This window comes from Lytechinus variegatus, chromosome 15 (genome assembly GCF_018143015.1).
Source record: "Lytechinus variegatus isolate NC3 chromosome 15, Lvar_3.0, whole genome shotgun sequence".
Taxonomy (NCBI): domain Eukaryota; kingdom Metazoa; phylum Echinodermata; class Echinoidea; order Temnopleuroida; family Toxopneustidae; genus Lytechinus; species Lytechinus variegatus.
Window position 1 is genome coordinate 7,444,702 of NC_054754.1, and position 26,041 is coordinate 7,470,742.

The window sequence follows — 26,041 nt, forward strand, 5'->3', positions numbered from 1 at the left end:
AAGAAAGACGGCATAGACAATTATCCTAATAATCATATGCATTATTGTGATATCGATAATTCATCCCACCGCTGCCACCATCAATTCAATTAGCGTAAGATAACCACACAAAAACCACCATGTATGTTTGCTTTGAAGAGAATATGTATTATTATAAACTACATATTGTTGTTGTTCAACATTATTTTTATTATTATTATCACTATCATCACTGTTATTGTCATGATTTCATTTCATTATAAGTAGTAGTAGTAGTAGTAGTAGTTGTGGTTAGTAGTAGTAGCCGAAGTAGTAAACAATTTAGGAGTAATAGAAGTGGGAATTGTAGTAGAAGTTGTATTTGATTATTATCAACATTATTATTGATAATATCTTTATAAAATCATTCATCCGTGTTTTTGCCATCATTTTGATGATTTTCATAGAAATTTGATAGATTTTAGTTTTATAACCATACCCATGCCTCCTCTTTTGTTATAAATTTGATGTTACAGGGCTTTCAAGGGAAACAAGGAATCAAAGGTGAAGAAGGACAACAAGGGCCAACGGTATGTCATATTTTTACACTATTTTCTTTCGAATTTTGTCCTAAAAATTCTCACAAACTGCTCATTTAGTACATGAGAAAGGGATTTAGTTGGTTTTGGTTGATTCTCCATGCAACTTCTTGTTTACTTTTACCAGCCTTATTCAAGATGAAGGCCAAAATATGAAACTTAGAAATATTTGTGATTTTGTGTTTTCATTTGTTATGAAATATTTGTGATTTTATGATTTTTATTTTTAGGGAGCGATGGGTGAAGGTGGTTCTGCTGGAACAAGTGGATACATTGGTGCTCAGGTATGAGTGATTTTTAAAATTATTTTTGCTTGTTATGTATTTTTGATTTTCATACATGTATATCACTATAACATGTTATTATTACGTTATAATGAATGTAACCTTAGAATGCCAGACACAGCAAATTTCAGATAATTGATTGTTGGCAGAGGATCATATTTATTTTTTTATTTTCCGAAGGTTTGAAAATAATGTTATGATTTTGTTCATTTTACAGGGCCCAGCAGGCGGCCCGGCGAGCCAGGTTCCGCTGGAGATATGGAGAAAATGTGAGTTGATTGAAAACACATTGTGTATCATGGAAAAAAGTGATTTTTGTTCTGGTTTTCCTGCATACACATTTGTTTCATGATATTTTATTTGCAGTATTGTTAGGTCTTTTTTGTCTCCTATTTATTTTGATACCTTATATGAATGGAGAGGGTCATGCAATCATGAGCCAGAGAAGAGTTTTGAAACTTTTCTGTCAAAATTAGATGGGCAGAATATTTGACCGGATATAAAGTTTGAAACGATGACAGTCACAAATGGAGATTATAGACTATTGGCAGTGTTTGTTTTTTGTTTCTTATATTTCAGCTTCCCTTCCGACTGAGGATTAATACAAAATTAAACACGTCTTTCACAAATTAGTTCTGACAAGCCACAGTGTCTATCATTCATAATCTGCTGATCAATGAACTTTTCACAGAATTTTATTCTAAAAAATCAAATGAAACATAGATGCTGGTTGTGATAAATATCTCTGCAAATAATGACATGATGATTTTTTTTTCGCTCACATCCTAGGGTGAAGATGGGTTATCGGGCCTCAGGGACCTATTGGGCTCCAGGTAACTGGTAAGAATCATCAATTAATGGGTGTAAAGGTGTCTGATTCATTTGTCGTATACATGATTGTGATGATGATGAACAGCATTTGTATAGTGCCATTTATCTGTAAAAAACATTCGAATGCACCGGCTCCCCAATATGTTACCCATTATTGACTAATTTGTTGGAAAAAAGGGGTCTTTAGTTGAGATTTAAAGACTCGATGTTGTTACAATTAAATTATCATTGATGGTGGGGATGATGACAAAGACAGTGACTATAATGATGGTGATAATGATGATGATGATGAGGAGGAGGAGGATGATGATGATGAGGAGAATAATGATGATGGTGATGGTGATGATGAGAATGATGGTGGTTGCGATGGCAGTGGTAGTTTTATCATGAAGGCATACATGACCATAGAGTTTTTAAAAAAGGGCAATTTTGTATAGAATGTGCACATGTTTACTGCATTCAAATGTGGAAATGGTTTCTAAAAAAAAGGGACCTGTGATCTCAATTCAATGCAAATGGGTGGTCTTGGGGAGATTGTAATATTAATAAGGCCCATTGTACCTAAAGGTTTATTTTAAATTCAAGTCTTTCGTATGAGAATGTGTACTCTTTATTTATAATTAGAATTTTGTTAACTTCGGCATTATATCAATACTATGTAATCTGTCATACAGCAGTAACAATTTTCCCTACTTAGGTAACAATTTATCATTCATGCAACTTGCAGGCCATCTTGGGCTACCTGGACCTAAAGGACCACTTGGACAGCAAGGACCACAGGGACCGGTGGGGTGAACCAGGTACCCGCGGGGAGGATGGTATACCAGGACCTAGGGTAAGAACAAAGAGGGTGTTCATGTCTCAATGAAACTGTCATGCTTAAATATCTAATGTGCAATCTCATTGATTAATATGGGTTAATAATCTGTTGATGCATTTTATACCAACCGTTACTCATAATTTAAGTGTGATTTTATATAAATAGATTAATTACTTGAACCAATTTCCCTGGACCGAGGGGGGGGACTCCCTGTTTTTTTCTAAATGTTTACAAAAATGTAAAAATAACCATCTAATCATGTTTTTTGCTGGTGCTCTCTAACTTCTTTTGTAAAATAAACTCTTCAGAAATTGAACTAATATTGTGGTATTTCATATTAACAGCTGCATTATGAATTCATAGAAAAGGTTCTGAACATTTAGCATTTCATGGTTGATTCCAGCAATGATGACATAGTTAAAGTTTTTAACGATTATTACAGACTTTACTGCAATGAATTGAATTTCTATTGACAGGGAAAACAGGGAACCAAAGGACATCAAGGCTCTAATGGATGGCGAGGAGATGCAGTAAGATATGAAATTGTTTCTGTAATCTAAGCTTAAAATATTTAAAGTTAGTCTTATTGCATTTTGATCTTCGATAGCTCACAGTTTAAGTAACCAACTTCATAGACAACTTATCACACTTATCTGCTTTTGAAAAGTTAGTGAAAATTATAGAATAATTAAATAATATAAATATAGCTGATATCATATGAATAATGTGACATTCTTAGATATATATTGTCGAATTTTACTCCATTATAGGGCAGTCCTGGTCCACAAGGCATGCCTGGTATGGACGCAACGAAAGGAGAAAAGGTATGCATTGATTTTTTGTCATAAGATTTCTCTTGTCCCATAACGAGTTCTACCACTGCTGTACTTCTAAAAAATGTAATAGCTATTTTATAATTATTTTGATCTCATTCTGTTTCTCCAAGTGTTGCATCCTCCCATCTTTACACTTATTTAATAGGTTTAAGCGATCAACTCTGATAATTAAATTTGAACGTGAATTGTCCGAATTATATTTTACTTTGGGAAATCTGTCATAAAACAAAATAATATGTATCAAAGTTTTCTGTAGATCGTATTGTCTGCTCGTTTTGATATCCTGTTTAATTGCAGTTTGATACAGCATTATGGACAATTATGATAAGTTTTCCGAACTTCAAATTCTCATATTAAATTGTAAGAATCAGAATTCTTTCTTTTTTTTTTATTTTATATGATTTTAACAGGGTACACCTGGTTTAGAAGGTGCGAAAGGAAGCCAAGGATACGCCGGACGAAATGTAAGCATAATGTCATATATTTATAAAATGGGCATTATGAATGGAATTACGAGATGTATAATGTGAATTCAAAATATGTCACCACTCTCACATATTTGTGAAATGTCTCTCATTCTTTTATAATGTTTTGCAGTTGTAGAATGTGAAAATGAAACAATAAATAAATGTTCCCTTTTCAGGCGACATGAAAAGTTGAAATTCATACTGCAACTGGAACTAAAATCAGTTAGTCATTAAAAATTATATTGTGAACAGTGTATTGTTTTAGATATTATTATGATGATTTTGATATTTTATTATCATCGTAGGGTGAGAGAGGACCCCGTGGACCACCAGGAGAAATAGGTGAAACAGGAAATTCAGTAAGTAGTGGTGATGTTTTTTATGAAGGAATATTACTTCGATTGGAATTTTTAATAACTTGCATTTTCCAAAATTTGCAAAAATTCAGGATACCATAATTGATTAATATACAAAATGTAAAAAAAAATTGACAGAATGTTGACTTGGTGCATATTTCTCTTTTCAGAATGAAGATACTTAGTTTTATCAAATATTTTTGCTGAACTGTCTTGTGTCATGAAGAATTCATTGATAATCATGTAAAAACAGTTGTCTTGTCAATTCAATTGTAGGGTCCACGTGGTTTTACTGGACAAATAGGATTAACAGGAACCAGCGGCAAACAGGGTGCAGTAGGTCCATCAGGACCTAAGGGACCACTAGGAAACATTGGTGATCAGGTAAAACACATTCAAATATTAATATGTGATACAATTAAGAAGTGGAATTTCGTCCATTTAGAATTCAGTTTAGAGTTAGTAAAAAATTAAAGCAGCATATTCCTTGAAGATGATTTGTATCTTGCCCTGATACTAATCACAGAACCATTTGTGTAGTTTGTACTATGCATATCTCAAAATGATATTACACATGTTTCCAGTACTCATTCAAATCCAATTTAGGTTATCAATCACATAGAAAAAGAGAAAACTTTGGCTTGCAAATGTTCTAGTCTGCCCAGCCTTATTGGGAAAGAAAAATACCTATTTGGGGGTAAAGACATTTGTAAACACGTTCTCCTTTATCTTTTTCTCCTAACCCCTAGCCTCCTAAGCCATCTGCATTAGATATGAACATGTTCACTTACCATTCTTACAAAACCGTCCTTTCATTATACAATAACCCATACATTCTAACAGCTGTTACACACGTGCACAGCATAACTAATTGGTAAAACAAATGTTTTGAATTTATTTTGTTCTTGTTTTATTTTTACAGGGTAATAATGGTGAGCCAGGAATCGCAGGACTCCAGGGCTTCAAAGGTGTTCCGGTAAGTTGACAATTTTCCAAAAATATGCAACAAACTGCTTATGTTTCTAAGCATTGGCTTTAGCACTGCTACCTTGATCAGACATTCAAGGAATTCCTTCCCACCCATTTAATGCACCTGGGTGAAGAGTGGAAAAGTAGATAAATGCCTTGCCAAAGGATGCAAGTTCTTTGGTAGGATTTTTACACCTATCTTGAAAAGTTAAGAGGCTTTATTTATTTATTCATTAACTCATCGCAACCATGAAAGTTTGATTATTGACAATGAAAAATTAAATTGGTACAATTAAATACAGTTACCAATTAAATACGTAAAGACTTGTGGGAGGTACATAACAATACACATTGTATGTTAATATCAGGACAAAAAGGGGGACTTATCCATGAGCCATAACAATAATATCATTTTACAATGGACTTGGTTCCGAAGTGATAGATGAAATATCATGCTTGTAAAAACAATTAATCTTTGGAACATCTCATTTTTTAATCCTGCTTTGGGTTTATTGGCAGCTCGTGTGGAAATAGCTGATTATATAGTAAGTAGTGGTGATTTTATATGATTTGATCAAAGGACATGTGACAGCAAGTATGAAAAATGGGAACATGAATTGATACTTCACCATCAGCAAAGAGGGGTACAAGTAAAGAATAGAACAATACTGAATTGTGTGATCTGCTTCTCCATATTTGCTGTGACATTAGTGAACTGAAAGCTTGATAATCATATTTCATCTTCAATGTTTGCCATTACTATCATGTTCATCTCTAATATAGATGTGACACTTGTCACTGTTACTGATATTAAACATTGTGTGCAGTTTTCTTGACAAGATTCTTACTATCTTGCTTATTGAAGGGATATCCTGGTGACATTGGTGACTTTGGTTTCAGGGGACTGAAAGGACGTGTTGGAGATGCGGTAAGATTTCTCTTTTTGATACTCTTCCCTCTTTTCTTTTTTCCCCACTTTTTTTCTCATTGTTCTTCAATACACTGGGATGATCAACCCACTGGCGGATCCAATGGGGGAGGGGGGGGGCACAGCTGGCTCATGCACCCTCCCTTTGAGAAGGAAAATTTGCTATGTAAAAATGCTGTTGAAACAGAAGTGTGCCCCCCCCCTTCGAATGTGAAGACCTGTTTTTCTTTGTTTGTTAAATTTGTTCAGGATGAAAACTGCTAAATTTTTGTTAAAAACCCTTTGATTATTTTTCCTTGGAAAAATGTGCCCCCCCCCCTTTGGAATATCTTGGATCAACCCGTTACTGTATTCCCCCTCCCCCTGTACCGCTGGCCATGTGTTGATATGAGGACTATACAGATGGACTTTGGATCCTTAAGTTTAAAAAACATTTCTTATTTCGATAGCTTTGTTGGGTTTAATGGGTTACTCTTATTTCAATGGATGGACATCATGTAAATTTGAGAAGGAATAAGTTTTAAAAATTGTATAAAAATTATATTCTCAAAGGTGTTGAGTCCTGAATATGATGTAACAATGTTCATATTTCGAAGCTTTCCATTATTACAACTATATTTGTCATACATTATGTAAAATTTGGTTCAACTTTGCTGTATAATATTTTCTGTTTGATGCAAGAATGGGTAGTACACCCCCTTTAACTTCACATAATGATAGGTTTTTTGTTTACATGAAAATTATTTTGTTCTATAATTACTATTTGAGTGTCCCATGAAGTACTAGATTGACTTTTAGTGGGCCTCTCCATTTACAGAAGATATAATTCACAAGTTTCTTTTATCAATATGCACTTTTTGGGTTATTGAATGCATGTATAGATTTTTTATTTCTAACTGTTGCAATTGTACCCTCTTGTTTATCGTATAGATTTCTATTGACTCAATTCTATTTTCTTGATTTGTATTTTGTTTAAAATGAGACATTATGATGTTTGTTTACAGGGTCCTGCTGGTGAAAGGGGCCCGGCTGGATTCCCAGGCCTAGAAGGTATTCTTGGTCAGTTTGGTATTCAGGTAAGTCTATTTCATTTCATTTATTTCATTTCTTTTATTTCCATTTCTGGTAAAAAACATTCAAAAACAGTCAGATATTTACAAAAAGAAAATATATGAATATAAATACTAAGAATATGGGGGAGCTAGCAAAGGCCATTGGCCTTTCAAAGGCTGGGCTCCAATACCATATTGAAACATACATAATATAGAGAGAGAGAAAGGGGGTACATTTATGTCTGAATTGTGATGGGTAAATTATACAGTGCTTAAGATACCTTCATGAGATGCATTTTATACTTTCATTTAAATGAGGCAATAGATGGGGACATTTTTATATTAACAGGTATTGCATTTCAAGTAATTACTCCAGAATATTTGATAAATTAGCAATTGAATACATGTCTTGTTTATTCAAAGAAACGCCTCGATGTTTTGATTTTTATTAAAAAATACTTCAATCAATGAGAAAGGGTATATTAAAAGTAGCTGATATATATCTATGATTTTATTTATAAAACCTGTAAAGACAACCTACATGTAATCATGCCTTGTGCTGACTCGACCTTGAAATCTGAGATCAGACAGTCTGATGCAGAGTGTACTACAAATGCCCGATTTCTCAAGGCCCACATCTTCCAGGTTTAAGCCCTTCAAGCCATGACATTACAATGTCTTTGATTTTTTAACAAACCTCCATATTAAATGATTGACAATGCTTTTTAATTTGTATTTACACAGGGTCCGAGAGGAGATATAGGACCAAAGGGCATACTGGTATGTCATTATTGCGTTTATAATACTAACCACTCATAATAATGCTGAAAAGATGTTATTGATAGTGTTATAAAATATGATATAGTGCACATGATCTCAAAATTCATTTTCAATAATACCCCTTATGGCACCATCCCCTTAAAAAACAATTGGGTACATAATTAATTTGTTTTTACAAAATTGACAATCAATCACTCTGGTAATCATTAAATATCAATGTTTTCAATATAAAGAATACAAAATGAAATTCCATGTTTTTTGGCCTTTACAATCAAGCCAACCCAACCCACTCAGGGGCAGTGATTTTTCAGTTGTATTTGTTATTCAGGTACTTATATTAATACACTGTGTATTAATTACATAATGTCAAAACTACCTGACTTACAAGAGGCAAGAATTCCATTGATTCCCCAATTGCTTTAAACACTTGAGCCTCATAGGCATATGTCGGGTTCGCTGCTGGATATATTTCTTTGATCTGAAAGTTATTTTCAGATGCTTGCTTGGCTTTTGTTATGATAGGAAAAATCAAATTATATTCTTCTTTACCCTTAATAGTCCATTCTCCTGTCTTTCTATTTATTCTGATTTATGCTTTTGATATTCCTTCTTTATGCCTCTTCTCATCACCTATCTCTCGTTCATCCTTGGTATGTATTGCATCACACCTGAATTAGACTTTTTCTCTTTCTCTCTTTAGGGTGATACCGGATATCCTGGCCCACCGGTAAGAAAAAATCATATCAATTAAAATAGCGTTATTAGTAGTATTACTATACTAGTATATAATTATTGCTGATATGAGTATGAATTTATTGATTTATTTCATTTCTTTTCTTTCCATTTTTCACATACAAATCAAAAATACATAAATACAATTACAAACAAAAATAAACAAAAGTAATGACCTTACATTTGCAAAAATTGGGTAATGTAAATTATACGAACAAAATACGATACTTATCATCATTTTATAAAACTAAACATTCTTGAAGTATGAGTATTCGTGTGTATGTTAAAAAAAAGTAAGGGGTGAAATGAAAAAAAGAGACCAGCTGAGAAGCTTGGCTTGTTGGACGCTGATCTCTCGAATACGTAAATAATGTAAATAACGAATTGACAGCAGTGCTAATGGTACAAGGAAAAGTAGTAACACTAATAGATGTAGTAGTAGTAGTATTACTACTAAAATATTAGTTGTTTGAACTGCCATGGCACGCCTATATCTAAGGAAGCAGTAGTTGCAGTAGAACATTAGTTATTTTTGTAGTAACAGTAGTAATATAAGAAGTGAAATATTAAGTAGTAAAATATTAATTAGTAGTAGTAGAAGTATTCGTTGTCGTCGTAGTAGTAGTGGTAAGTAGTAGTAGCAGCAACAGTATGCAGCAACCGTATGGCAAGCCGTTTTAACATTTAATCATATTTCTTGACATCAAAAATTCGTATTTGATATCAAGAATTTGAATCAAGAAATGAATTCTTGATATCAAGAAATAGGATTAAATGTTACAACGGCTTGTCATACAGCCACAGTATTAGAAGAAACAATATTACAAGATTTGTTTATTGAAAGGAACTTTGATTCCAATATATATTGTTTGTAATTCTAGTTTCATTTTTTCCACATTTCAAAACAGGGTCCTCCTGGTAGCTATGCGGTAAGTTGATATGATATATATATATATAATGGTTTATATTGTGTTCTCTTTTGATATTAAATTGTAGCCATTTCTACGTCCATGAACTTCTTATCCTTCTTTTAATACTCTGATACAATAAAAGATTGAAGTGAATGACATGTGACAGTTATTCCTTTTAGAAACTCCTTAAACATATATCTTTCATTTTCATTTCTTTATTTTCTTTATCTCTTCTATACTTTGTATTCTGATTATTTACTTCTTCACTGATTGTTTTGAAAATGCTGTGATATATATATATATCACAACAACAGCACTTTCATATACCACTTAACTTTCACTTTCTAATGAGTGGAATATTCTTCAGCTTTTCTTTATTTATTTTGTTCATTATTATATATACACGTGACCATGGTGTATTAATTTACTGTTAATATTATATGACAGTAAAATTATTTTATACAACTGAAAAAAGTACTTTTAGTTGATAAATGATAATGTCTCGTTCTTTCTTTCCCCAATTCAGGGTGAATTCGTAAATGATGCTGATGCTCTAGCCTCTCTATTACACTACTTCTTTGTATTACCAAGACCAAAACACATAGGGGTGAGTGTGAATGCTAGGTTTCTCAATTTAATTCCATAAATTCAGAGTGACATACACTTTCTTTCGGTATTATTTCAAATTCGCTGTGTATGATAAGATTTTTTAGTGGATCACCATGGATTGTTGCAGGGCATGCCTACCAATGAGTGTATTGTATCAGAGATTAATCTATCTCATTCTACTTCAAAGTTGTAAAAACAGTCCCCTCCTCTCTCTCTCTCGTTCTCTCTCCGAACATATGACAGTTCAGTGGTGAATAGTATTTGTAGAAAAGGAAAATACATGTAGAAGGGTATAATAGACATCTCAAGATTTGAACACTTTTTTGTTTTTAAATTATGATATTGCATCTTCACAATTGATCAGATTTGTGGTAGAGTGAAAACAAGAAAGACAGCAATGTAATTATAACTGAAAAATTGAAGATTTTGTTATTAAAATCACTAATGATGTATTTAATGTTTATATTTGCAGGACGTTGATGTATTTTATATGATGAAGTATTTATACCGGTATATTGAGGGTATGAAGCACCCGTTAGGTACCCAAGATCTGCCTGTTAGGACATGTCGAGATTTATTGGATTGCCAACCAGACATGGATGATGGTAAGACACTGCCATACATATGAATCTTGGAAGGAGAATATTTTGTTTGGATTTGTAGGGAATCAGTATTATACACTAAATTGCTGGCAGATAGGTGGGGTGGGGAGGATGGGGTGGGGGGCTATGACACCCCCAAAAGTTCCAAGAAAAGTTAAGAAAAGTAAAAGGTAAAGGATGAAATGTCATACTATTTTCTAAATATGTATCTGTCACAAAATTGGGCTGAAAGGGCCATCAGGTTACAATGATCGAGATTGCTCTCCACTTCTCTGGCTGACAACTGATGCATTTGGCAGACTGCTACCGAATATTGCATTTGTATGATATTCGATGTAATTTTAAGTTATGACATTGATATTTTTTTTCAAAATGAATGTGTGTGAAGTGTCAAATAAATGATAAATAAATAAATATAATCTTTCTTCTCAAGTAATGCCTCAAGATTTGTTTCATTCAACAGGTGAATATTGGATTGATCCTGATTTGGGTTGCTGTACGGATGCTGTAAAGGTTTATTGTGGACTTGCTGCGGGCGGATACACATGTCTATTATCACGTGACACAAGTACAGTATGTTGATCAATAATATTCATGTTACTTTGAAACAGCATACTAAGGGGGTGCTGCAAGAAAATATTTGCAATAAATTGCAAATTTCAGTTGTAAGTTTACACGTAATAGATCAGTTTGAATAAAAGCAATTCGATTTATACTTGATATTACAAGAAGCAGTCCATCGATCAATTTCAAATTTGCAATAATGTATTTTTGAGACCTGATATTGACTTCTTATAACAATAATCGTAATAATAATAGTAATGATAATAATCAGTTCTTGTACAGCACATAACCTTTTGATTATGTCTCTATGCACTTCAAATGACGGGCATTTAGCTTTGCTTTAGCTTGGCAGCTGTAATTACGTACACCTCTCATGCATTTAAAGGTATTAATTCCTACAATGTACCCATTTACCTGGCATGGATTGTGTGCTGCACATTGTGGATAAACTTTTTGCTGAAGAAAACTATGCCATGGCTCGGATTTGAATCCACAGCCCTCTGATTCAAAGTCTGGAGACTACTCCACTGGGCCTCAGAGGTCCACAATTGATTGAAAATTTCTTGCAACACTCCGTAACTGGCTTGACCACTGAGAGAGTGATAGCAATATGGATATTTTATTGTCAGAAACCTTGGCCCTGTTATATAAAACTTTGTGATTGATCATGGGGCAGACTTCTACATTAAATTGCATTCATTATTGTGTGGGATCAGCAAGATCAGCCCCAGATCAGTCAATCACTAAGCTTTATCTTACGGGGCCCAGGTTAGAAGATAGGTAACCCTGTCTTAATGGAGAAACTTGCATCAGATGCCCACAACATAAAGCTTAGGGATTGATTCTCGTGCTGATTTTACGATTGATTGCATAGATCACTGTATGGACCAATCTAAAAAATTAACTCCACCATCAGTAGCTAAGCATTTACCTTATGGGGCCTAGGCTTGAAGATACGTGACCCTGTCTTGAAGGAGAAACTTACATCAGGGACCCGTAACATAAAACATATTGATATATCCATGGGGCCGATTTCTACAATTGTTTGCATAGATCATTGTATGGACCAATCTCAAAAATCAACTTGAGTCGCTAAGCTTTATCTTACGGGGCCCAGGGTTGAAGATACGTGACCCTGTCTTAATGGAGAAACTTACATCAGGATGCCCGATTCTGTTTTAACTTTGCCATAATGACAACTACCATGGTAACCTTGATTTTGATTGGCTTCTGAGCCCTGACACCATTGTAGTTGCCATAATGGCAAACTTAAAACAGTTGCAGGTCCTTTATGAAACAGGGCCCAGGGGTCCATAACATTCGGTTCAGCTATTGATCGTGGAGCTGACTGCAACATTCAATTACATTATTTTTTTTGACCAGTCAAGAAAATCAGCCTTATGATCAATTGATAATCTTTGGCATTACGTCATCTTTCAAAGATTATAAAAATATCCTGCAGAACTCAGCCTTTCCTCCATATCTGCCTATCGGTATTTTTAACATACTTTTCTTTATAATTATACATGTATATGATTTCCATGTGTTATGAAGTATGTTTTGTTATCAAGTTCTACATTACATTGGTTATTTTGTTTTAGGTAAACTGTTATCTCTAACTAAAGCCTTCTTTTGCAGTATTAAAATTCTAGACTTATTACTTGGATCTAACAGAACAGAATGTTGACAAAGCTTTCATTGTGATGTCTCTATTTTACAGTTGGATTATGACATCAGCAAGCCTCAACTCAACTTCCTACATCTCCTGAGTTCTACAGCATTCCAGGAAATTACCATACATTGCAGGAACGTACCGGTCTGGAGAAATAGACGGGGCACTTACGAGAACGCTTTGACTTTCCGTGGTTGGAATGGAGCCTATTTCTCATACGATGGCCAAAGACCAGAGATTCTGGAAGACAATTGTCAGGTGAGTTTGTGAAATATTTTTATCTTTTATTTCATTTAATTTGTTTCAATGCTGGCAGCATGCATATAGCAAAAACATTGTTCCTAAGATTCATTTGTAAGTCCAAAAACTTCAGTCCAAAGGACTGGTTGAAAATGAAAAATCCTAGGATTAAAAAAATGACATTAGGCTTCTTTGAATCACTAAATCTACCAGGAAATACAAGTCTAAGCTCTCGTAAAATTTGTCTAAAGACTTAATTAGTTATAATTCTCACAATATTTCACCCCCCCCCCCATCACGCACTTTTACTTTTTCCACCTCACTCTCTCTCTCACTCACTCTTTTCCCTTTATCTTTCCTCATCTCTCTTGATTCTTGCAATGACATTTTAAATGTGAATTCACTATTTACAATCTTAGAATGTTTCTTTTGTACTCTGTATATTCCATATTATTACTAAAATTAAGCTTTATCATAAAGCTTAATGGTTGAAAAAATAAGTGAAATGAAAATTGAAAGAAATAAAAGTTTTATTTCTTTCAATTTTCATTTCACTTTTTTTTTCAACCATTGTTTTCACATATTTTTTTTTATTTATTTTTCCAATGCATCGTTTAACATGTCTTTTCCATTAAGCCATTGCAGAAGTCTTAGGCACTACCAACCGATAATTATATTGGTTATTAGAGAAAATATTGGTTTTAGAGAAAATAACTTTCAAAAGTCTGACAACTTTTTTAATGATCTGAAGACTTTCCAAGCTTTAGTGGTCAAAGAATGTTGGTTACGTTTTTACTATTACTACAAAAAATATACTAGAAACCTCCTGCTACAGCGTTCAAAATAATGCAAATTAATAAGTTGTTACTTTTTATCACTTTGAATTTCAGCGTGAAGATTCAAAATGGCGGACCACTCGTTTTGTATTTCGTGTACATGACGTCCATAAGTTACCCATTGTTGACATCATTACTGACCCAGATGTTCACAGGATATCGGAAAATCATGGTTTTAAGATAGAAATCGGACACACATGTTTTGACTGAATATGATTATGTAGAAACGATTGTTTTCCTTTTTTCTAGAAAATTGTAATATTTACATTTTTCAAAGAAAGAAAAAAGTAGAACAAAATGTTTGCATATTTCTCTAACTACTTAAGAAATTGGAACTTGTCGGTGTTCACGTGGGTGAGGTTTACCTTTTATCACGTGATATATATCTTTCAGTATTTTAAGATCATTAGACAAGCTGGAAAAAAATTGTGGTATTATAAGGAATGGTGAAATGGATATGGCATGAAAATTGGTGCTTTTTAACATTCCAATTAGAAAGGATATATGGTCATGCCTTGAATAAAATCTTGAATGTTGCTTTATTTTCTAGTGGCATGTTAAAATTCCCAATCGCTTTTTTATGGTGTGTCATTATTTTAGTTGCAGTTTTGCGATGATTTTTTTAAAATGATTTGAGGACATTCATTCTATAGATTTCCTTACTAGCATTAATGTTTTGGTTGCGGAAAAAGCGAAATATGAAATTCAATGGTCAATTTTTCAGAATTTTCCTTATCTTATTCTGTGTAGGCCTATTTCTATTCTTTGAGGAACATTTTCTTAAATTATTTCAAGTTTGAACTCAATCGTAAGTTACAGTGGCATGCTTTCTCATGCCAAGTATTTTTTCCTAGGGATTTTGTATTTAATTTATGAAATCCTTTTTATCTGTTGTAAAAAAAAATTCTTGGTGCTATTTCATCATGTCAAATTGTACAATATGATGTCGAATTGATGCTCTTGTTTGAGAAGTGATGTGTAATTGTGATTGTGGTGCTATATATATTTTCGTAAATGTCACATGGTGTTTTAATAGTTGTTTTAGACTTGTGCTGATGATCAGGCCATCATTGCGTAAAGTATTTTTCTCTACGCTTTTTAAATTCACTGCTGTATAGGAAAACTGTGCTGTGAATATAACTTAGTAGATTTTTAATTCTTTTTTTCATTATTGAATTATATTCTGCCAGAGACTTTAGATTAGAATTGACAATGATCAAATAGATCGTATCACATTGACGATGGCTGGCATTTCTACGCAATGTACTTTATAAAGCACAGTTGGTCTATAAAAATCTCACCCCAAAAGCTTGCATTTTGTACATTTTGAAATTATGAAAATCGTATTTATGTCTCTGTTTCTATTTTGAGCACAAGAGATGAAGATTCGTTCACAAAGCAAATTGAAGGCGTAATGATAATGTAGTAAAATCCAAACTCGTTTACTTTATCAAAATAAGAGCTGCTTTTTGAGTAATCAATTTTGAACGTTAATTGGTAGATATATCTTGGTTTTAGCTATCTGATGGTTTATTGTATTATTGACACAGGGTACGTGCTGAAACAGTTTTACATGTAACTATTGAGTGTGCTTATTAGGTACTTATTACTATTTTTAGGTGAATGATAAATATGCGCATATCTTAGATTATTAAGCCATAGAATGATGCTAGGTAGATTCACACAGTAGGTATAGAGTCATGTAGCTTTTTGGACTTTTTTATATGATGTACAGATTTTAATATCTTTTCTGATTTTTTGTTGTTGTTTTTTGTAAAGGCAGTTGTTGTATTATTCATTGTAAGTGAAGAGTTTGGGTATACATTCTTTTAACTTTGTACGTATCAGTTGTAAATGTTTTAAATTATGGCAAGAAAAACGTGGTAAAACTTCATTCTCCTCAATGTGTATATTTTAAAGAAGTTGATGTAGTTGAAAAAGAAACGCCTATAAAATCCCTCTTCACTTTTGAAATTTATGTTGATATTTGATATACAGTTAACAGATATAACCTGCCACACAAACTTGTGTCTTAAAGTGTGGAACATTTAATAACTAGCCTGATTCTTTAGAAGGTTACTTCTAAAAGTATTCAAAGGCCTTATCAAATATTTTTTTTAGACGACCTTTCACGTTTGAAGAAATGAAAGGTATGGGTGGTATTTTTGTTAACTGTATGTCGGGTGTAGAACTAAGTCATAATGTAATTAAAGTGGACCTGAACAATTCAAATTGATTGAAAAGAGTATATGACCATTTTGTTGTGGGGATAACTTTAAAGCTAGTTTGGAAAAGAATTTCTCTACCTCATTAAAATGACAGAAAATTGCTGCATATATACTATACATACCAATTCTGTTTATATTTAGAATTGTGTTAACATTTTAGATCCCTAATCATGTGTAAAATATTTTATGATTACTAATCTTTTCTTGGAAATTAAAATTTACTTTTTTCTGATTACATTTTCTGTAGAGCTGTCATCTAAAAGCCCCTTTTGGGGGGCATTTTCGTGTTAAATGATTAAACAAATTTCATTGTAGATATACGTCCATGGAAAATAACAAACTGTCTCTTCTCCAACACACATTTATTTTTGCGTAGTATAATTTGTGGTTTAATATGTTGCAGGGGGCAGGCATGTGCAAAAAAAAATACTTTTTTTCAAAACTAACATTTATCTTAAATGACTCCACATGGGAATAATAAATGAAAGAACGTTCCAAGCATCTTTTCTTAGATCATCTGAAGTAGCTGACAGGTTTTTTCTTCTGGTAGAGTATGTCTTCATTTGGTCGGTTTTGGGCATCGAGAAGGAGGATAGTGTATGTATTACAATGTGTCATGAATTGTTCCGGTTTTATTTGTTGATGAATAGAACAAATTAAGTGATTCTCAGAAACAGATTCGTGTTCGTGTTTTGATTTATTTTTGTGTTTAATTGAGGGGACAAAAGTAATTTTCTTGAACGTATCGTACATTTCAAGACATCTCTGGTTCTTTTATTATTTATCAAATGTTAAACCCATTTAAATAAAGCAGAGAGGCTCAAGAAACCCAGACTGGAATCCGGGTGTCTCCTAAGGGAGAGGTAAGTGATGTACGGGAATAAAATGTTGGGGGAAGGGGTGATAAAAATTTAAATCGCATGTACTGCAAAATCATTTTTTTTAGATTGAAAATCGTATTTTATAGCTACAGCTCATCACAGCATTTACCTACTATCTACCAATTACTACACATTATAACAAGTGGAACGCCTCTGGCAGTCTCGCCTGCAGTATATGCAATTTAATATAGCAGAAGTGCTGAGTTTGGAAACAATTATGGAAAACCTATTTACAAATAACACTCTTCATTAACAAATTATTCTGAGGGCAATTCAACAGATATCCCAACATGGCCAAAGTTTATTGACCCTAAATGATCTTTGACCTTGGTCATGAGACCTGAAACTCGAAGATGATTATTTTGTTTGTTTCTTTGAAGGGGTAGTCCTATACGTCGCTTCTTAGTTATATTCTATAAATCAACATTCATATATATAATATCATAATCCTTATTTCATAATGCGACGCGCGAGCATTTTTTATTATATGTATTTTTTCCTAAATTTTGAACATTCTGGGCTAAGTTTTTATCCTGAGAAAGATGATTGTGCCTGCAACTAAATAATTACTAAGAACGCGAAGCGCGAGCAGAAATATTTGATACACGGTACTTACTGATCGAAAGGGTGGGCCTACCTTTTAAATACTGCTTGCAGTTAGCCCTGAAGACGTTACATATTTCAACAATCAAATAGTGCGAGCGAAAAAGTTTTTCATTTACATAAAATATGGAAAATTTTGATCAATTTTTGTAATCGTGAACAGGATAGCTTAAACAATTGATGCGAGCGGGAAAAATCTGGATTTAGACCTAAAACGGGACACTATTCATGTTTTGTAAATCATAAAAAGGATGAGAAAGAGGGGATCTTCCTACATTAACAATTCCAGCACAAAGGGCGAGCAGAAAATTTTTGATATTGTGATCTTAAACTGGATATCTGAATGAACATGCACGCGCGTGTTCGATATTCTGATCTGAAAAATGAGTCAATTTCAGCTTTATATTTGAAGTACTTTGAAGGAAAATTCTAAGGTGGCTATAAACCGCTTTTAATAAAGAGCTGGTATATTTTCATTATTATTACTTTGAGACATATGACCGGGACATCCTTAGGACATGTTAACATTTGAATATGATTATCTTCCTATTCCTCTTGCTAAGCGCGAAATTAAACAAAAGGGACAATTTAATTAATGAATTGATATCTTATTTATCAATGCATAATGAGGGCGCGGAATCTGTTGATATGTCCTGAACACTGTACATTTCAAGCACTTTTATCATTATGAATAGGATGCATCAGTAATCAGTTGATATATGTTTAACCATTAATGTGAGCGCAAATCGCGAGCCGAATTTTTTGATAAACTTTCATGAAAAGGGGATTTTATGTAGTTTGTTATATTATCAATATTGAGACATACATAACTCGTCAGTCAAAATGCAAGCATGCATGGCAGCGCTAGCTGAAACGTTTTGACAATCAGACCTGAAAAGAGATATTTTGAAAACTTTATGGAATACATGAAAATAATAGGTACCTGATATATCAAAATTCGCGAGCGCACAACGCGAGCAGGAAATGTTAATATTCAGAACATAAAACTGACATTTTTACAGAGCACTTTTTAAAAATCAATTTGTAAATCACACAAAATAAGGGAAGTACGATTTCCGAGGAGAAATATGTTTTTTTTTTATACTGACTTCCAAACTTGATATTCAAGCTCCATGTTGAACAAGATATTATGTGAATCACCTAACAGGCAATGCGAGTGCGAGCTAAAATTTTATACAGTGACATGAAAGATTTTTTTCCACGTCTCATTGCTCTCACCTTATTTTATTCACTCGTCTTCCTCCTCTTCGTTTCCTCCTTTCTTTTCTTCCTTTTTCTTCTTTCTTTCCTTTTTTGTTATTGCTCCGCCAATAGGGGGCCCCTCGGCCCTCCTGGATCCGCCTAATGAGTGATGGCAAGTGTTTACCCGCTCTGACCAGGAGAGTGGAAATTTTGTGTCAATGCATAAAAAAATACTCTAAATACTTTAAATTCCTGGCAAGAAATACAAAAGTCCCATAGCCGGGAGGGGAAAAACGGAGTAGAAAAAAGGTGTGGGAAATAAAAGGGGGTCGAAGGCACTTTCGATATTTATACCGTGCTGAGCGCGGAAGAAAAATTTTATATGGAGAGAGAAGCACGTCTCGTTTACGTTGCCACGTACTTATTTTTCATGTTATTTTTATTGTTTTTATTACCTTGTCATGGCGACTTGTCATTCAAAACCCACCTATACCCGACAAAGGAAATAACCGTGCTTTCCCCATTGATTATACCAATAATATGTAAATATTGTGATTATGTTTGTGATTGTAAAACGAAAAAACTCATAAATAAAAATATAAATAAGCTACATCCATCTTTCCTTTTCTCACTTCGCTATTTCTTTTTCTCCCTTTCGCCCTCTTTTTTTTTTGGGGGGGGGGGTTTGGGGGCAAACGCCCCTAACGCCTCCTGGCTATGCGCCTGGCAATAAGAGGTCAGCAGTCGGAAAGAAAACTTAGAAAAAAAGTAACTAAAATTCGCCCTAAAAATGTCCTTCCTTCATTTGATTTGTTCAAAGTAAAAAACGATTTGCATTACATTTTACATGCTTAGTTGATTACAGAAATAGAAAAAGGTAAAATGGTTATATATTTGACTCTGAATCATTTTAAAGAGTTCGGGGTGGAATAGAGCTCAGTGGCGTACAGATGAAGGGGGCTCTTCTCCATCTCCTCCCAAAAAATCACCACCAAGGAAAAAACAAGAGAAAGGGAAAGAAAGAAGGATGAAATATGATATTTATTTTCTGAATTTTATAGCAAAATCTATTTTTGTTATGAAAATGTATTTTTTTGCTCGCTCGATCACAACTGATATAGATTTTACATCAGTCGCTATATCTAGCCGCTCAATTTTTTGGCTCGTTATACGCCACTCATTTTTGCATTTCAAACAAAGGGCATTTTTTTCCTACGGGGAATTTCGGTTCTGGTTCCGCTGCCCTGAAAGAGTACATCTTCGCGATAGAATATTAATGCTTTAAGTTCGAACAAAAATTTGTATCCAATGTACGACCTATATTCCGAATTTTCGACGAAACCTCGTGTCTTCTTCTAATTTTCTTTTTTTATGTACCATTCCTATCATGATATATCGATTCATTGACTTTCTTTGCTGTAGGCCCGGTGAATAAAAAGTTTGATTTATATTGATACCTGAAGTAATGATTCAAAATTTAGGGGGGTCTAAGTAAACATGGACAACAATAAATTGTTGAAATGTTGCAAGCGAAGCTCGAGAAGCTAATTTCGCAATAGGCTTTTACAGTATATCTAGCAAATAATATGTCACCCGTTTCCCTAACTTTTCTCAATTTTTCTTGGTGATGATTTTTTCCTCGGGGGGGGGGTGTAAATCATCATTAGTAGTATCATTATTATTATTTTGTTATTGATGTTTATTATTGGATCGCCCCCCCCTTTAAAAGGATTATATAATGAAAATTAAGTTAATTGCTGTTGTTCATTATCATCCTTCATTATCCCCTCCCCCTCACACACCATCACACACAACTCAATACACTTGGGAACTCCGATATTAAGTCTGCAGTTAGGTAAGAATCTTTTGTCTACAATATGCAAGAAAAAAACGCAAATGAAACACATGCCCGACATATTTTTCATTGCGGCATCAAACGTGACTTTAAATAAAATGAGTGAAATGCATGGTTCTCCTTCCTTTTTTACCTCCATGATCTGCACAATTTATTCATCTCAACATTAGTTTGATTAAAATTTACAGCATTTGAGGGAGGCGGGTTTTTTTATTCATTTTCTTGGGGGGGGGGTTGTAATATTATATACAATTCAAAATGTTCATATATTATTATGATAAACGAGTCAAAACGATGTCAGAACCCTCTAATACAAATGTTAGCTAATTCAAATCGCTAATTAAAGGCCTATATCAAAATCATTGTCGCATGGGCATTTTGCTCAGTAGACTGGCGCAGGACCAATCACAATTGTCCTTTCAAATAAGCGAACCAATCAGAATTGTCCTTTCAAATAAGCGAACCAATCAGAATTGTCCTTTCAAATAAGCGATTGATTGCTAACCTTTGTGCTAAGGGGCCAAGGGGCCCGTTGCAGAAAGAGTAGCAATCAAAGCAACTCTTAAAATCAAACGCAACTTGATTTTTAACCCATCAAACGCGTGCATCCGGGACTCACTCTTGACGAGCGTTTAAACGTAACTCTTTCTGCAAAATGGCCGAGCTCTGACAACCTTCCTTGATCTTGATTAGTTGAGGACAGTTCCTAAAGTAATTACTGTCGATCTGATAAAACATACATTCTGTCGGATTGCCGACGATTCCTTTCCTGAAACTGCTCAAATCGTCAACGAGGTCTATTAGTCCCAAGACCACAGAGGTTGTCCCTTAAACAATGTCGCCACGCCTTAAGAGACAATTTCCTCGCTTCTGAATTTGTCACCAGGTAAATGATGGGCTGTACCCAAGTGGTGCTTAGAGACATCTTGTCCAGAACACCTAAGACGGATGCACGCATACGTATCATGAAAATCATAACGTAAGGTACCCATACTGCGCAAAATGAGCCTGTAAGAAGGACTATCGTGAGCAAACCCTTGAAACGACTGTCATGTTTTCGAGAAAGATTCTGATCTCTTAAGACACCAGTATAAAGATCTGACGTCGGCTGATCTTCAGCGTGTGCACCAATAGTACGTTGATCTCTTTCAACTGTTTGGCGGGCTGTTTGGCAAGTCTTGTTCGCAGGAATTGGTGCTGTAGCTCTCATGCGTCTTGCAATGATGAGCAATTTCATATATACAATCGTCGTGAAAACTGCCGTCGCAAGTACAGGCGAGACCGAGAATATCGTATGCGCTATGGAGACCCACTGATCTTGTACCCTGAGGATGGAGTCCAAGCAACGGTTTACCATGACTTTGATGAACGGTGACCCAGGGATAGGTAGATACGGTGCGCACAGTATCATAATCAAGATGAAAATTACACCGAGAGTGGTATAGAAACGTGTTCGAGTTACTATGGTGTAATATCGAAGAGGTCTGGTAACAAGAAGATAAAGATTGAAACTGATTCCACAAAGACAACACATGACGGACATGAAAGAGACATAAAATGCATAAGCAAAAACCAAGGTTATGCTAGTACACGACTCTTTATGCACGAACCAAAAGATAAGCCACATGCTCCAATCGCAGCCCAGAACCATGTTGGATACTGCTAAAATCTGATAAAGAAGTCGCATGTATTCTTGTAAATCTCGTTGCTGTCTGATGACCATCAGAACAGTTGTATTCAAGACGACACAGAGAAAAATCAGACTGATGTACAACACAGTAATTACCGGTTCATTAAGTTCCTGATTCCATGTTGCTTCTTGGTTTGTGTCATTACCGTCGCTATAAGCTGTGGTGGTCGCCATGGTGCTTTTTATCATTTTTTGCACTAGTATTTATTTACGAAACCGTGATTATTTTTTGTTGCTTTATGCTTGAGAATATAGACATGGCAGTTTATGGTTAAGACAGCCAACCAATTATAAAGAAGAGACCTTAAATATCCAGCTATGTACAAGTGTACCTGCAAATATGCCAGTAAGAAGTGTTGCCGAGATCTTATAAACGACGACGTACCAGCTTTTATTTCCATATCTTTTTTCACTAAGAGCTATAATTTAAAAAAAAGTACTCACTCTCCTCCTTCTGGCGAAAAATATATAAAGGAAGTACAATGGAGCTTGCTCTAGCTAAACAGGGTTCGCAATTACGAAAGTCAGCGATCGTCAGCAATCACAAGAAATAGGACAATGTCAAGAAATGCAATGGCAAATTTTTAGTCTACATTATAAAGCTTGCAACAATCTCCCTCTGATTGATACACGTCTGACAAAACTAAAATACACACGCACCCTCGCAGCGAAAAATCGATAGGCATTTAGGGAAGTTTTACAGCGTAAATTAGCTATAAGGATCACCATAGATACTAATGGATGGTTTCACCAAAAACATGACTTTATGTGACTTAAATATTGAGACTAATAAAGCTAAGCGATGGTCGGCGATGAAAAGAAGGCAAACAAGAAGAAAAATGAAGGGGCGCCAAGATAGTGATGTTGGAAAAGGATGGAGAAGTTAAGTTAAGCAGGAATATATCTGGCAGAAAAGAAATTATGTTATGTTATGGTAAAGAAACAGCGGCGGTAGGGGAGGGGATAATTAAGAAAATAAAGTGAGGTAAAAGATCAAGTAGCCTATATACTTTTTCAAAAATAAATATCCTATCAGGATAGTCAGTCTTGCCCTGGTGGGTGTTTCATAAAGCGGTTCGTAAGATAAGAGCGACTTTAAGAACGACTGGTGATCCTTTCTTTTGGTAAATGGTATATACACCATAGGTGATGGTTTAGCGCGTAAGAAAGAATCACCAGTCGTTCTTAAAGTCGCTCTTAACTTACGAACAGCTTTATGAAACGGCTCCCAGATCTGTAAAGAATAGTGTAGGCGGGTAGGGTTGGGTGGGGGTATCTTAAAGTTTTCTTTTTCCATTATTGTTTTTCATTATTTTTGTTTATATCTTGCCTGGATTTGTAATCATGCTTTTCTTTTTTGTCACGTACAGTATCATTCGTTAGACATGCTCTAGCTGGACCCCATGGAAGAATAGCGTTGTTAAAGCTGAGTGGGCTTATCCAGCCATTTTACTATACCTTTCATTTTTATGTACATACATTTACCTTGTATTGTCTTTTTTATGTTGTGAAATGGAAAATAAATACCAATGCCAATACCAAAAATATTGGGGGAATGAGGAAAAAAAGGACGTAAACGAGGATGGAAACTAAAACGTAAGCGGACTGGTAACAAACATAAGCTTGGGCAGACACCTAAAGATCGTGTCAACATCAAAGTGGGCTGATGAGCTCTTGAGTATAGAAACCCTTTTAAGCTTCCATTTAATTCGGCCGAACAAAACGACATTGGTTGCCTCTACCATGCATACGGAGCTCTTTTCAAGGAGAAAGCGTTTTATTTTTTAAAATTGACAAATGAAAGGAAAGCGGCTGTGATTTTTTTATATAGAACTTTCAAATGGCATTGATTTGATATGAATTGAATGAATTAGGTGAAAACAAGTGGAACGTCCCTGATAGTCTCGCCTGCATTACGCAATTCAATAAAGAAATTATAATAGAAATAGACAGTTTACTTCCAGGTTATTATATCCATTATCTGATTATGAAATTCAAGAAGTACGTTCACTTAAAATAATGATGAAGTAAAGGTTAGGGAATAGTTTCGACGGGATTTTATTGACTTATTTTCTATATTATCATAACATTTACAAGTTTACGCTAAACTTGAAAAAGAAAAGGTTTGACACCATATGGGGATAGTATGGACCCTCTTGATCCGGGGTTCTCAAACTTTTTCCTTAAAGGGCCAGATGAGACTCCAAGTAAACCTGAAAGGGCCAGGGAGAATTGGATATACTTAGAAACAAAATGTGCGCGAAGCGCCAAGACCCTTGCGGTCGGGGTCCCAGATGCGCTCTTGTGCAATCTGGCTCATATTTTGGGAGCATTTAATCCAACAAATTTAGAACAGTTTCACATGAAACGCAGGCAAAATTAGAAAATTAATATTGACTTTCGCTGTATTTTGAAATCTTTTCTGATTTTGTATGCGTTCCTTGTTAAAAGGAATCTAGATTGTACCTATACATATGGTATTGAGGAGACAGATAATGTCGTGAAGTATCAATATATTTTGTAGTCAAAGTACATGTACATGTAGAATGAATAATAGAGCATGTCTGTTGAAGTCTCTAACAGGGATGTCAGTCTCCTAGTCCCTTTCAATATGGGAAACGCGACAGTCTATCAGCAACAAGCTGCTTGAACCTTGGCACAAAATATGTTATTGCCAAATGTTCACTGGTCAAGCAGGGGCTGCGGAAGCTTTTTTCCAAAACCATGTACAAAAACGTAAAAACGACCATATGATTGTGATTTTTTTTGCGTGGCAAGCTCCCCCCCCCCCCCACTTTGAAAACCATTCCGAGCCCCCTGTCAAAGTACTTCGGTATGAGTTAGTTCTTTTAAATGTTCATCGCGGAAAACGCACTTTCGCACCTGTATGTAGATCCAAACATGGTGAGAACAGCGCTAGTCCTCGAATAAGAAAGTAGATCGAACAGACAGAAAAGACTCCACTAAACTTTGCCTAAAAGTCAAATTAATTTGACTGCGGCCATTACTTTTATTACGGTTAGGTCTTCGTTGATACACAATGTAATCATATTGAGCAATGTTTCATATTTTGACTTTAAAAAACCCCATCAGTGATTTAAAAAAGCATCAGAGTCTCGAGGGCCGGATTGAGAAGCTCCGCGGGTCGTAGTTTTAGAACCCCTGCTCTAGATCATTGGTAGCTAGGTCGTACATGTCGTCTCAAATTGTGGTATTACTTTCTTTCTACATACGAATTTAAAGACCGATGTAAACTAGCCCCAAAAATGAAGAAAAAAAAACTTTTAAAGGTAAGGTGAAAATCGGGGGTGAAAAATAAGTTGCTATATCTCCGCTTGCATATGCCATAAATACGCCATTCATGTATTATCAAAATGTTGCTGGGTTACAGCTCTAACGTTACAGTAATATTTAAAAGTGACATTTAGATATCAAGCCTTCAAAATAGGAATACACTCATGGCCAATATCCACTTCGATCTCAAGTAGATATGAAAAAATTGAGACGATAAAGTGATTTTGTGTTGTTAAGCATG

At 34.6% G+C, this 26,041-nt stretch overlaps 1 protein-coding gene and 1 long non-coding RNA gene across 2 annotated transcripts; both read left to right on the forward strand.

Moving 5' to 3' along the window:
* The first annotated feature begins 493 nt into the window (after nucleotides 1-493).
* LOC121428716 lies at nucleotides 494-1,075 on the forward strand. The gene is made up of 3 exons (XR_005971823.1): nucleotides 494-548; nucleotides 788-841; nucleotides 1,059-1,075. It is a non-coding gene; the product is annotated as an uncharacterized LOC121428716 (long non-coding RNA).
* A 963-nt stretch (nucleotides 1,076-2,038) lies between these two features.
* On the forward strand, nucleotides 2,039-15,533 carry LOC121428999 (collagen alpha-1(XXVII) chain B-like). The gene is made up of 18 exons (XM_041625894.1): nucleotides 2,039-2,047; nucleotides 2,400-2,507; nucleotides 2,969-3,022; nucleotides 3,263-3,316; nucleotides 3,739-3,792; nucleotides 4,101-4,154; nucleotides 4,428-4,535; nucleotides 5,074-5,127; nucleotides 5,986-6,048; nucleotides 7,053-7,124; nucleotides 7,845-7,880; nucleotides 8,581-8,607; nucleotides 9,521-9,541; nucleotides 10,050-10,130; nucleotides 10,605-10,737; nucleotides 11,198-11,307; nucleotides 13,019-13,228; nucleotides 14,101-15,533. Exons 1-18 carry the CDS (start codon nucleotides 2,039-2,041, stop codon nucleotides 14,254-14,256), a joined length of 1,404 nt encoding a protein of 467 aa, XP_041481828.1. The 3' UTR covers nucleotides 14,257-15,533.
* The last annotated feature ends 10,508 nt before the right edge of the window (nucleotides 15,534-26,041 follow it).

Coding starts and splice junctions, on each gene's coding strand:
- LOC121428999 (XM_041625894.1), top strand. Junction 7,881..8,580: donor TAGGACCAAAGGGCATACTG/GTATGTCATTAT, acceptor TTCTCTCTTTAG/GGTGATACCGGATATCCTGG. Junction 11,308..13,018: donor TATCACGTGACACAAGTACA/GTATGTTGATCA, acceptor TCTATTTTACAG/TTGGATTATGACATCAGCAA.